Source organism: Oncorhynchus gorbuscha, linkage group LG07 (assembly GCF_021184085.1).
Source record: "Oncorhynchus gorbuscha isolate QuinsamMale2020 ecotype Even-year linkage group LG07, OgorEven_v1.0, whole genome shotgun sequence".
NCBI classification, from domain to species: domain Eukaryota; kingdom Metazoa; phylum Chordata; class Actinopteri; order Salmoniformes; family Salmonidae; genus Oncorhynchus; species Oncorhynchus gorbuscha.
Window position 1 is genome coordinate 46659189 of NC_060179.1, and position 13568 is coordinate 46672756.

At 43.0% G+C, this 13568-nt stretch overlaps 1 protein-coding gene across 3 annotated transcripts in view; it reads left to right on the top strand.

Annotated features, from left to right (window-relative positions):
- Nucleotides 1-4747: 4747 nt before the first annotated feature.
- The window catches only part of LOC124039925 (eukaryotic translation initiation factor 3 subunit C), a 36652-nt gene continuing 27831 nt past the window's right edge, over nt 4748-13568 (top strand). For all 3 annotated transcript variants that reach the window (XM_046356485.1, XM_046356486.1, XM_046356487.1), the window contains exons 1-4: nt 4748-4906; nt 8642-8762; nt 8850-8915; nt 12639-12828. In XM_046356485.1, the coding sequence (XP_046212441.1) occupies nt 8662-8762; nt 8850-8915; nt 12639-12828 (357 nt within the window). In that variant the 5' untranslated portion in view covers nt 4748-4906; nt 8642-8661. The remainder of the gene's footprint in view (nt 4907-8641; nt 8763-8849; nt 8916-12638; nt 12829-13568) is intronic.

Below are 13568 nucleotides of genomic sequence, written 5' to 3' on the forward strand. Positions count from 1 at the left end.
CTGATGGTAAGATGTGCCTCTCTCTGCAGTGTGCCTCATTCAAGTTAGTCATGTCCACACAGACCCTTATGTCCCCATTGGATTTTGGGACCACTACCATCCCTGCACACCAGTCAGTGGTACTCTCTATTTTAGACACAGCCCCAATTTCTTCCATCCTCCCCAACTCTTCCTTTACTTGGCCAATAAAGATATAGGCATGGTGGGGGGTGGAAAGGGCATAGGGGACAGCATCCTCTTTCAGGTGGATTTTGTAGTTACCTTCTAGCCTTCCTAGGTCAGAAAACACTTTTGGGAATTTATTTTTGAAAACCTCACCTCCAGTTCGCTCACTCTCTCAATGAGTTGCAATGCTTCAATTGCTGGCAGCCCCAGCAAAGGTCTGGCTAGAGAATCAATTACAACAGATTTAGCTAAAGCCTTCAACAAAGTTGACCTTACAGTGGTAACAAAGTGCCTGATTCCGCGAGGAGTCAGAGTCCCTTATCCCCTAGGTCTGTAGCTTCATCTCCAAATGGAAGCAGAGGGTAATTGACTGACCAAGTTCTGGATTAGAAATGAAAAGCATAAACAGCGGAGGTTCCATTACTCACGGTGGCAGTCTATTGAAAACAAAGTTAATGTCATTATGACCAATACAATTCCACAGTAGCCTGTGAAGTACAATATTATTTCTAGAACACCTACGTGAGAATGTTATTCATTGACTACAGCTCAGCGTTCAACACCATAGTGCCCTCAAAGCTCATGACAGGCCGCCCTAAGGTGGTAAGGGTAGGTAACAACACATCAGCCACACTGATCCTCAACACAGGGGCCCCTCAGGGGTGTGTGCTCAGTCCCCTCCTGTACTCCCTGTTCATCCCATGACTGCATGGCCAGGCACGACTCCAACACCATCATCAAGTTTGCCGACGACACAACAATGGTAGGCCTTATCACCGACAACGATAAGACAGCCTATAGGGAGGAGGTCAGAGACCTGACCGTGTGGTGCCAGGATAACAACCTCTCCCTCAACGTGATCAAGACAAAGGAGATGATTGTGGAATACAGGAAAAGGAGGACTGAGCACTCCCCCATTCTCTTCGACAGGGCTGCAGTGGAGCAGGTTGAGAGCTTCAAGTTACTTGGTGTCCACATCGCCAACAAAACTTCATGGTCGAAACACACCAAGACAGTCGTGAAGAGTGCATGACAGCTGTTACCCCGAAGCCATAAGACTTCTGAACAGCTAATAAAATGGTTACCCAGACTATTTGTATTGTTCCCCCCCCCCCTCCCCCTTGACACTGATGCTTCTCTGGTTATTATCTATCCATAGTAACTATAACTCTTCAACCTACATGTCCATATTACCTCAATTACCTCGACTAACCTGTGCCCCCTCACCTTGACTCTGTACCGGTACCCCCTGTATATAGCCTCACTACTGTTATTTTACTGCTGCTCTTTAATTATTTATTTTTTTACTTATCTATTTTTTTACATCATACTTATTTTTCTTAAGACTGCATTGTTGTGTAAGCGCTTGTAAATAAGCATTTCTCTGTCTACACCTGTCTACACCTATTCAGCACATGTGACAAATAACATTTGATTTGATTAGAGTGGCTCAAGTCACACTTCTTGGACCCCTTGTCTTCCTGTCCCTCGTCGACACTGCACTTCAGAAGTTCAGGTGGAAATACAGTGATGACATGAACATTACAGGTGTATTAGGGTGGGGCGGCTCTCCAGACTTCAACACAGTCTCGAAAAGACGTGCTCCGAGGTGGATGAGCGTTCTATGCAGCTCAACCCAAACAAGTGCATAGTCCTGCATCGTTTGCTCTACAATCAACCCGACCCCTTTGGGACCCCTGTACCCAAATGGACACACTCTGCAAGCAACATCTGATGTTAAACTGCTGCCATCCAGGATGACCTGAAGTGGACCGGCAGGTGGAAAATGCTAACCAGAAACTTTTTGTGGTTCTCTGTGGCTCAGTGGAAAGAACATACCCATGGCCAATGCACTGCCAGGCTTGTGGATTCCATTCCCAAACACCGGCCTCGTCACCATCAACACTACCAACTTCGGGTCTGTACTAGAAGACAGCGCCCCCGAATGACACTATCTCACCTCAACCATGACTGGACAATTGGAGTGGATACAGAAGTGAGCATGCTGGAATATCCATGGGACCATGATACAGCAGCTACACATCAGCACACTCAACCCCCAACCTCTGTCCATTGATTGAGAGAAGAGCCCAGCACTCTGCCTCCAGTCTGACAACAGGAACTTCCTACCACAACCCATCATCACAACCTCTGGAAGAAAAACACTCACAAGAACTCAGACCTGTCAGAGCAAGAACTGAACAAGCTCAAAGATCATCCATCCCCTACATTACTCAATTATTGAACAGCAATTCATAACAACATCCACAACAATAGTTCCTTAAATGTATGTTTGTTTTGTAGTATTATTTATTTTATCATGCAATTAAGAGTTAAATTGTATTCTGCCATGTGAATGAATTCATTCGTACTTTACGATATACCGGTGTTGTTGCAGGGACCGGTTTGGGTTTTTACTTTACCTTATAACGGTATTTGAATGTTTGGTTTGTTAAATGTGATACACCGTGTGTAACGTCCATTTTTATAGTTTACTTAGCTACTTGAGTAATCTCCATGCCGCTTTCCACACATACCTAGCCCCGCTCCTTGTCACTCAAGGAGCGCATTTGTGGTATGGAAGTATGGAACATATTGGTACAAATAACGGTGGGAGTAACACCGCTTCACATACATTTCAATGGAAGGAAAGGGGTGAGAAGCGGAGAGGGTGGGGGACCTTTGGGCGGTGCGGAGGTGGTGTGGGAGGCGGTGAAAAATCTAAACTTTTCCCAACGGCGACCGCTGGGCGATGACCAATCATATCGAGTGGTTCCCATTGCGAATTTGACACTATTTTGACGCTCCAAGGCTGGAGATTTTCTTCAGCAAAGATGGCTGGTTGAGAGGAGGTGTGCTAGTGGTAGTGAACTACTATAATCCCGAGTGCCGTTGCGGTCTACGGCACTGCATCTCAGTGCTAGAGGCGTCACTACAGACCCTGGTTCGATTCCAAGCTGTATCACAATCGGCCGTGATTGGGAGTCCCATAGGGCGGCGCACAATTGGCCCAGCATTGTCTGGGTTAGGATTTGGCCGGGGTGGCGTCATTGTCAATAAGAATTTGTTCTTAACTGACTTGCATAGTTAAATTAAGGTTCAGTAAAATAATCTGTGTCAGATATTGGATCTAGAAGAGAGGGTTGGAGGGCCAGGATAGAAGTAAGGTAATGTGGTGTGGAGAGGGGGTGCATGCTCAGCCCCCTCCTGTACACCCTGTTCACCCATAACTGCGTGGCCATGCATGCCTCCAACTCAATCATCAAGTTAACAGACGTCACTACAGTAGTAGTAGGCTTGATTAACAATAACGACGAGACAGCCTACAGGGAGGAGATGAGGGCACTCAGAGTGTGGTGTCAGGAAAACAACCTCTCACTCAACGTCAACAAAACAAAGGAGATGATCGTGGACTTCAGGAAACAGCAGAGGAAGCACCCCCCTATCCACATTGACAGGACAGCAGTGGAGAAGGTGGAAAGTTTTCAGTTCCTCAGCGTAAACATCACTGACAAACTGAAATGGTTCACCCACACAGACATTGTGGTGAAGGCGCAACAGCATCTCTTCAACCTCAGTAGGCTGAAGAAATTTGGCTTGTCACCTAAAACCCTCACAAACCTTTACAGATGCACAATTGAGAGCAGCATCCTGTTGGGCTGTAACACCGCATGATATGGCAACTGCACCGCCCACAACTGCAAGGCTCTCCAGAGGGTAGTGAGGTCTGCCCCACGCATCACCGGGGGCAAACTGCCTGCCCTCCAGTACACCTACAGCACTCGATGTCGCAGGAAGGCCAAAAAGATCATCAAGGACAACAACCACCCAAGCAGCCTGTTCACCTCATTACCATCCAGAAGGCGAGGTCAGTGCAGGTGCATCAAATCTGGGACCGAAAAACAGCTTCTATCTCAAGGCCATCAGACTGTTAAACAGCCATCACTAACTCTGCTGTCTATATACAGACTTGAAATCATTGGCCACTTCGCTACACTCGCAATAACATCTGCTAACCATGTCTATGTGACCAATAACATTTGATATGATCTAGAAGTGTTGGAGAGACTAAAGAAAGATAGGGAGGGTGTTGATCCATCTGATTGGTTTAAGAGATGTCTGGATACTGTGCATCAGGATTTTATGGCCTTTTACACAGATGGTTTTAAAGATGCAAGGACAGGACGCACTGGGTCAGTATTTGAAGTGCAGGAACGTGAGGTGAGAGTCAGGAAACGTATTGCAGATCATCTGGCTGTATATAAGGCTGAGATGATGGCCATACTGTTGCAACTTAATAAGCTACACTAATTGTAGTCTCACCCATTAATTTCTAATTTCCAGTCATTAAAAAATAAATAATGTTTTAACGTTTATTTTTAGGTTGAGATCTAGTATGAGGGAGAAGGGGAAACAGCAAATTCGTTTATTGATTAGAACGTGATCAGATATAATCTCAAATATTTTGTTATCATTTAATTTCTCTCTGTCTCTGGCCCACACTCCAGTACAGTTGGTGGCGGTAATGCACCATAACGTTGGATGCCAACCGCCGATAAACCCCCCTGAAGAAGCAGAGGAAGTGACGTCACGTCCCTGGAACCACGTTATACCCCTTTCCTGAAACCAGTGCCTGACAGAGGCTTTGCACTCGAGTGCTGTACCCGTAAAATTGCAAAGGTGGAGTAGAAATCATTCCCAACTGGTCAGACACACAACAGAAGGTTTTTCCTGGACATAGGTGAGTCCCTTGTAATGATTAGTTTGAGCTGTGTTTAATTTACATTTGCTGGTAACGTTTTGTCTAGGCATGTCTGGGCCTAGTAGTAGTGCGTCAGCAGCACACTAGCTGGCGGGTCGTCGTCGTTGCCTTGAAAAGGAAGCGATCTTGTTTGTTAGGTATACCCTTTACCGTTTCACAGTGCGACGAATATGTGAAACCAATGGTTAGTTTACTTGGTAACTAGTTTCTGAATTAATTAATAGGCAGACTTACTCTGCCAATAATGGATGATCGTGCCCAGAGCCATGTATTTATTGCCAGCTACAGATTCTTACACCCGATAATGTGATTTTTAACCAAATATTTGGTATCCATTTCTACTGGGAGTTTGCCGATCCAAAACTATTTGTTTTTTCAGTATTTTTCTACCATCTTAGTTCTCGATTCGGCCAAACATTTATTCTAAAATGTCCAGTTGCAGATGGTACGTTGGAATTTAGAAAATGCTCCGTTATTAAAACGAATGTTTTCCCCCATGAATTAATCTAGCAATGCGTACGCCGCCATATTGTCTATTTCAAATTGAATCCAAAGATTGTCTATTGACAAGATATTCGAGTGATTGCTTTAACAATGGAAATGCATGTCCTCAAAGATGGAAGGCATACGGGAGGAGGCGAGTTTAGGTGGGACCATTCTAGTCAATGAGAGGGCAGATACGTGTGATTAAGGCAATCTCCATTTAAAAGTAGTGAATTTTCTTCATTGGCTGTTTTGATCCGGACTCAAAGGAATCCCCAACCAGTTGACTACTTTTAAAATGGTGGATGCCCCCAATTGCTGTGTCCATTCTAGAATGGGTTATGTCATTGAGTCCTCTCTCTTAGTGTTGTCACAATGCCACATGTTTGACTTCGATACCAAAACGCTACTCAATACAAAATGATACCATGGCAAAGAAATATGCCTATTCGCTAAAGATGCAGAATAACCACTTGGTTTAATAAAACAACTTTGAACATGTTGATAACTGGTAGAACAAATAAAACAAATTCTATACTGAACATATATCAACGCAGTGATTTGAGATTGTACTTAGTTACGATTAATAGAAGGAAATCGGTCAATTGACATACATTTTAATTGGCCCTAATCTATGGATTTTACATGCCTGGGAATACAGATCTTTAAAAGGGTAGGGGCGTGGACCAGAAAACCAGTCACAATCTAGTGTGACCAGCATTTGCCTTAAGCAGTGCGACACATCTCCTTTGCATAGAGTTGATTCGGTTGTTTGTGGCCTATGAGATGTTCCACTCTTCAATGGCTGTGCGAAGTTGCTGGATATTGGCCGGAACTGGACCACGCTGTACATGCCAATCCAGAGCATCCCCAAATATGCTCAATGGATGGCATGTCTGGTGAGTATGCGGGCCATGGAAGAACTGGGATATTTTCAACTTCCAGGAATTGTGTACAGATTCTTGTGACATGGGGCACTCTTGTTCACAACGTTGACATCAGCAAACCACACGAAGCCATACACATTGTCTGCGATTGTGAGACTGGTTGGACGTACTGCCAAATTCACTCAAATTAAGTTTGAGGCGGCGTATGGTAGAGAAATTAACATTTAATTCTCTGGCAAAAGCTCTGGTTGACATTCCTGCAGTCAACATGCCGATTGCACGCACCCTCGACTTGAGACATCTGTGGCGTTACAAAATATAAGTGACTGTACATTGTCCCCTGCGCAAGGTGCACCTGTGTAATGATCATGCCGTTTAATCAGGTTCTTGATGGATTATCTTGGCAAAGGAGAAATGCTGACTAACAGGAATGTAAACAAATTTGAGCAGATTTTTAGAGAAATCAGGTTTTTGTGACAATGGACCATTTCTGGATCTTTTATTTCAGCTCATGAAACATGGTACTAACACTTTACATGTTGCGTTTATATTTTTGTTCACTGTATATTACAGTAAGTCGCTTTGGATAAAAGCGTCTGCTAAATGGCATATATTATTATATTATTTCTTCAAAAAAATAAAGCGCCACATTAAATATCAAAAGAATACTTACATTTTCCTTATGCAAAACTATATCTGAGACTCGTAGCTCGCACTCTCAGCTGCATGCACAAGTAGCCTGACTAGCTACAGCCCCCTAAAGGAAGATTCAGACAAATTACTGGACAGATTCAAGCCTCTTAATTTGAATATGACATCTGACATGTTTGACAGAAGTACCGAAAGAAGATACAAATTTATTACCAAACCATTTTTTGTGTTCTTGTATCTGAAAAGTACTGACGTTTTGGTATACTGTGCAACACTAATCTCTGACGAGCATTATTCCTATGTAAAGTTACATTTTTCAAAGTGGCCGAAATGCCATGAGCTTCAACTTATATCAGTAACAACCTAACCACTATTAAACTTCTATTCAATCAAATAAGCCTCTCAACAAATTAGCAGTTCAATTTCTTGTTGACCAAATTCGACACTCATTAACCTCCATTCTCCGTGGGCTTATTGTTTTGGGCGGATTAAAACCTCTCACTTCGCCTCTTCATTGGTCTTCTCTCATTCATTGAGCTGGGTGGGTCCACTCCAAAGTGCACAATGTCATGATGACATTGCTGTCTTGATCTGTATGACAATCTGTAGCTATGTATTTAGAGTTGTCAATGGGGTTTCTGCATTGATGCATTTACATGACACTACAACATTGTGTGGCAGCCATGTTAGCTCCCTATTAACCTAACGTGGCAGGTGTAAAAAAAAACACCTGAAACTAGATCCCCCTACATACTGGTCTTGACAAAAATGCAATGTTGAGAGGTTCTTCTGCACTGTTCAACCAATCCAGTAAATGTGGAGGAGGTGTTTTAATATGGAGTGCCACCTTGTTTACGTCCAGAAGTCGCGCGTCACAGGCTCTTGTTCTGGTTTTCGGGGGAAATGGAACATCCGGTTGTTGGGGACTGCAGAGGCCAACTGTCAATTACACGGGGAATATATATATATATATTTTTTTTTTATATACTATACAAAAGTGTCTAGACTGAGCATTATGGTGCATTTAAGTGACTAACATTCTAAATGAGCCATGTAATTACATTACATGGGAATATTTAAACAAATACTATGTAACTGAATGTTTAAAATTAGAACAAAATTCTAAAAGTTGGCCTACCTCTAAATATATGGCTCTGGTAGTGCCCTACCATATGCTTTTCTGCTTACTGGAAGCTAACATTAGTGTTAGCATGCTAGCTTGTCAGCCATTTATACAACTTTGTCAGATAGCTGACTAGCTGCTCTGACCATGATAAGATTGGCATATCAGCAATTTTGCCAGGGAGGATATTCCATATTTTTGGTTATGACTTGTACATCAATCAGACATAGCTTACATTAACTAGCTGTTGTTCGCAGGGCAAGTGTTAACTAGAAATTTAGCTATTAGTCTTGTGCCATGAGACAAACTTTAACATCTAGCTAGCCAGCTGCATCATTTCAATAATGATGTGGGGGATTTTCACTTGTTTTTCTAGATCAACTGGTACGTGTTAGCTTTCCAGTTGCATGTAGGCCTACATCTGACGTGGAATTTCTACAGATAAATACAGTATGTGGTCAGGAAAGTGGGTTCTAGAATAGTACAAAAATGTTATCTGTAATTTCATGTTGCTCCTTCGCACTAGATGTTTGAACCTCATTGTAAAATACCATTATTCCACTTCCACAGATTGACGGCAGCCTTCAGCAATGTCACGTTTCTTTGCCACCGGGTCCGACAGTGAGTCCGAATCCTCCTCGTCGGCTGACGAGATCACCCCTAAAGCACCTGGAGCTACTTTCACCAAGCAGTCAGTACTACTTTCTCTCGTCAACCTCAGTCACGCTAACTGTTGTTTTCTACAGCTCTCTCACTTTTCCACATTTGGTCCCTGCAGGTCATTGCTACTTAGTGACGATGAGGAGGACACCAAGAGAGTGGTGCGCAGTGCCAAGGACAAGAGGTCAGGCGTTTACTCTACTTCATGATCCAAAGAACCATCTAAGCCTTGTCCCTGATCTTGTTGTGCTGTACAGTCAGCTCCTATGGTAGTTATTATGCCCTTTGGCTATCAACCATCATAGGAGTTGGTAATACAGCATAGGCATAACTAGGGTTGCAAAGGGTCAGAAACCTTCTTGGAAATTTTCCATGGGAAGTTAAGCACGGGAATTTGGGGAATTGTGCTTAAATTCATCAAAGTTATCTTATAACAGTGAACCTTTTTTGTGGGATACACAAGGCAATTCAATGGAACTGCAACCCTCTACATGCACAGTGCACTCTTGGATTATTTATTTTTTAACCAGGTAGGCCAGTTGAACAAGTTCTCATTTACAACTGCGACCTGGCCAAGATGAAGCGAAGCAGTCTGAACGTACAATCAATACCACAGTAGGAAGAATCTATGTACAGTGTGTGCAGATGTAGTAAGATTTGGGAGGTAAGGCAATAAATAGGCCATAGAGGTGAAATAATTACAATTTAGCATTAGCACTGGAGTGATAAATGTGCAGATGTGTAAGTGGAGATGCTAACAATATGGGGATGTGCAGTGTAATCTGCCATCACATGTACAGCTGATTCTCAAGATCTTGCACACTAATGAGATGCTGTTGAGCCCACACTATTACACTGTTTGAGCCAAGGACTACATGCTTTCTGGTAAGTTTTGATTACAATACTGGGTGGGGTAAAACTATTTTATAGGACATACATGATTTGTTGTTGACTAGTAAATAGTAGCCCACAGTAGTGTTTAAGTCATTCTAACGTAACAATTTCTGCTACTTAGTTTTTGCAAATGTATTTTTTCTACTCTTTACAAGACAGTGCGCACCCGTGGCATTATCTGATGTGTGGAGACATTTCACTGCAGCTAATGTAGAAGGAAAAGCTTTGTACATTTGCAAATACTGTGCCAAATCATATGTGAAGAATGCAACAAAGATGCAGAATCATCTGGCCAAGTGCATAAAGTTCTCTCAGCGCTCACAACAAGCAACTTCTGACAGGTCTCTGCTATTTGAGGTGAAAATGATGAAGACGACACCTTATCGATAGCAACAGCTCATGGTCTTACTGGAATCAGATGAGATCAGATTTTCTTTTTACTCAATGGAGGAACGTGGTCAGAGAAATGCTGATGAATGTCTTGCTCAAGCTGTGTATGCAACTGGTTCACCTCTGATGCTCACAGGCAATGTGTATTGGAAAATATTTCTGAATGTTCTTCGCCCAGCATACACTCCTCCAACCAGACATGCTTTATCTAATCATTTGCTGGATGTGGAGTTCAACAGAGTTCGAGTGAAGGTCAAGCAAATCATAGAAAAAGGAGACTCTTGCAATCATCTCTGATGGTTGGTCAAATGTTCGTGGGCAAGGAATAATTAACTACATCATCTCCACCCCTCAACCTGTATTCTGCAAGAGCACAGAGACAAGGGACAACACACACCGGTCTCTACATTGCAGATGAGCTGAAGACAGTCCTCAATTACCTTGGACCACAGAAAGTATTTCTACTGGTGACCGGCAATGCTGCGAACATGAAGACTGCTCGGTCTAAAGTGGAGTCCTACCCTCAGCACACCCATTGGCTGTGCTGCTCATGCATTGAATATGCTCCTCAAGGACATCATGGAACTGACAACAATGTATACCCTCTACAAGAGAGCCAATGAAATGGTTAGGTATGTGAAAGGTCATAAAGTTATACAAGTAATCTACCAAGCAAAGTGAGAAGAATAAGAACACCACATTGAAGCTATCCAGCAACACCCATTGGGGTGGTGTTGTCGTCATCATGTTTGACAGGGGGGGCAGGAGTCTCCAAGAAATGGTGATATCACAGTCTGTCGATTATGGACAGCCCCATCAAGAGGATCCTCCTGGATGATGTATTTTGGGAGAGAGTGGTAAGCAGTCTGAAACTCCTGAAACCTATAGCAGTAGCCATTGCACGGATTGAGGGAGAAATGCCATCCTGTCTGATGTTCAGACTGCTTGCAGATGTAAGAGAAGAACTCCATACTGCCCACTTCACTGTTGCTCCAAGCAGAGGAAACTGCAGTTCTGAAATGCATAAAAAAGGGAGAAGACTTCTGCCTGAAGCCCATACACGCCACAGTGTACATGTTGGACCCCAAGTACGCTGGCAAGAGCATCCTGTCTGGTGCAGAGATCAAGGCTTATGGTGCAATCCCTACTGTGACTTGCCACCCTGGCCTGGATGAGGGCGAGGTTCATGGCAGTCTGGCAAAGTAGACTTCCAAGCAAGGTCTTGGGATGGAGATGCAATTTGGCAGTCGTGACAATATATCCATCATCCTCCAAATTCCACCAACATCAGCCACCTTAGAGTGCAACTGGTCCAAGGGTTGAAAAATTGGTGGCTGTCTGGGCAAATGTGAGGCTTTTTGAGCCTGACAACGAGTTATCCTCAAGGTTGGAAAGTGACAGTGAAGATGAGGCCTCAGAGTCTGATGTTCAAGAGGTGGACATTGAGGAGGTCCAGTGAGAAGAGATGGAAACCTGAGAGGAAGACGACCAAAGCTTTAGTTTCTAGACGATCATTTTACAGATGTATGTTAAATGTTTGAGACATGCGATGGATAATTGGGGATCATTCAATATTCTCTTTTGTTGTTCAGTGAAATCATCCCATGTGAAGAGTCAACCAATTTAATTCCAGTTCAATTCATAATTAAATTATTATTGTTTTCTGATGGAAGGATTTAATCATTTGCAATTGTCTACTTATAAGGTCAAATGTTTGTCTCATGTGATATGGTAAATATGTCCAATGCAAAAAAACATCAACATTTAAATGGTATTAATATTCATTAGCATATTCCCGTTAATTCCCACGGAAAGTTTCTACCTATGAATATTCCCCAAAATATGCAACCTGGGCATAACTGATCTGGGACCAGGCTACCACCCTTAGGAGTTGGCTGTACAGCATAAACATACAGTACCAGTCAAAAGGTTGGACACCTACTCATTTCAGGGTTTCTCTTTATTTTTACCGTTTTCTACATTGTAGAATAATGAGAACTCGCATGGAATCATGTAACGAAAAAAAGTGTTCAATAAACCCAAATATGTTTTATATTTGAGAAACTTAAAAGTAGGGTAGCCCACCCTTTGCCTCTCAACCAGCTTAGGTGTAGTCACCTGGAATGCATTTCAAGTAACTGGTGTGCCTTAAGTTCATTTGTGTCATTTCTTTCCTTAATGTGTTTGTGCCAGTCAGTTGTGTTGTGACAAGGTAGGGGTGGTATACAGAAGATAATCTGGACTTGGGTCTTTTACCAAATAGGGCTATGGAAAGAATAGCTCAAATAAGCAAAGATAAATGGCAGTCCATCATTACTTTAAGACAGTCAGTCAATGCGGAAGATTTCAAGAACTTCATTTAATTAGAATTCAAGGCACACTTAATTAGCATGGCTACCACAGCATTGTGCAGCTATCTCATCTGATTTGGGCTTAGTCCCACTCATTTGTTTTGCTGTCTGTCTGTAAAAAACCTTGAATGAATAGGTGTGTCCTACCTTTTGACTGGTACTGTATCTGAGACCTGACTAGTGCCCCTTGACTAGACTCCCTCAGACAGTATCTGTTGTTAGTTAGTATGCCTGCCCTGGACTATGCCATCTAACCAATTCTTATATCCCAGGTTTGAGGAGCTGACAAACCTGATCAAGACGATCCGCAATGCCATGAAGATCCGAGACATGTCCAAGTGTCTGGAGGAGTTTGAGCAGCTATGTCGAGCGTTCCTCAAAAGCAAGACTATAGTGGACAAGGAAGGGGTGCCCCCTTTCTACATCCGTCTTCTGGCTGACCTGGAGGACTATTTGAATCAGGTAAACCTCCACAGTTCACACTTTCTCTGCATGTCAAACTGCTCAAATGTCAGCCTGTGACATCTTGGGACTGTAAGGTTCTAGCGCAAAGCATATTTCTGAGATATGAACATCAGTTTTCAGGTCTCAGAATTGTTTTGTAGTGGATTTTTATTTCATAACCCATTAAGGGTCTCGCCTTAAAGGTACCTAAAGTGCAGAGTATCAAAATCCTGAGACATGTTGTCAATCAGTTTTTTTAGGGGGGTGCAATGGGCTTGGGTCAACCATTTTGGTTAGCTTTCCACAAGCTTCCCACAATAAGTTGGGTGAATTTTAGCCCGTTCCTCCTGACAGCTGGTGTAACTGTCATGTTTATAGGCCTGCTTCCTCACACACACTTTTTCAGTTCTGCTCGCAAATGTTCTATGGGATTGAGGTCAGGGCTTTGTGATGGCTACTCCAATACCTTGACTTTGTTGTCCTTAAGCCATTTTGCCACAACTTTGGATGTATGCTTGGGGTCATTGTCCATTTGGAAGCCCCATTTGTGACCAAGCTTTAACTTCCTGACTGATGTCTTGAGATGTTGCTTTAATATATCCACATCATTTTCCATCCTCATGTTGCCATCTATTTTGTGAAGTGCACCAGTCCCTCCTGCAGCAAAGCAACCCCACAACATGATGCTGCCACCCCCGTGCTTCACGGTTGGGATGGTGTTCTTTGGCTTGAAAGCCTCCCCCTTTTTCCTCCAAACA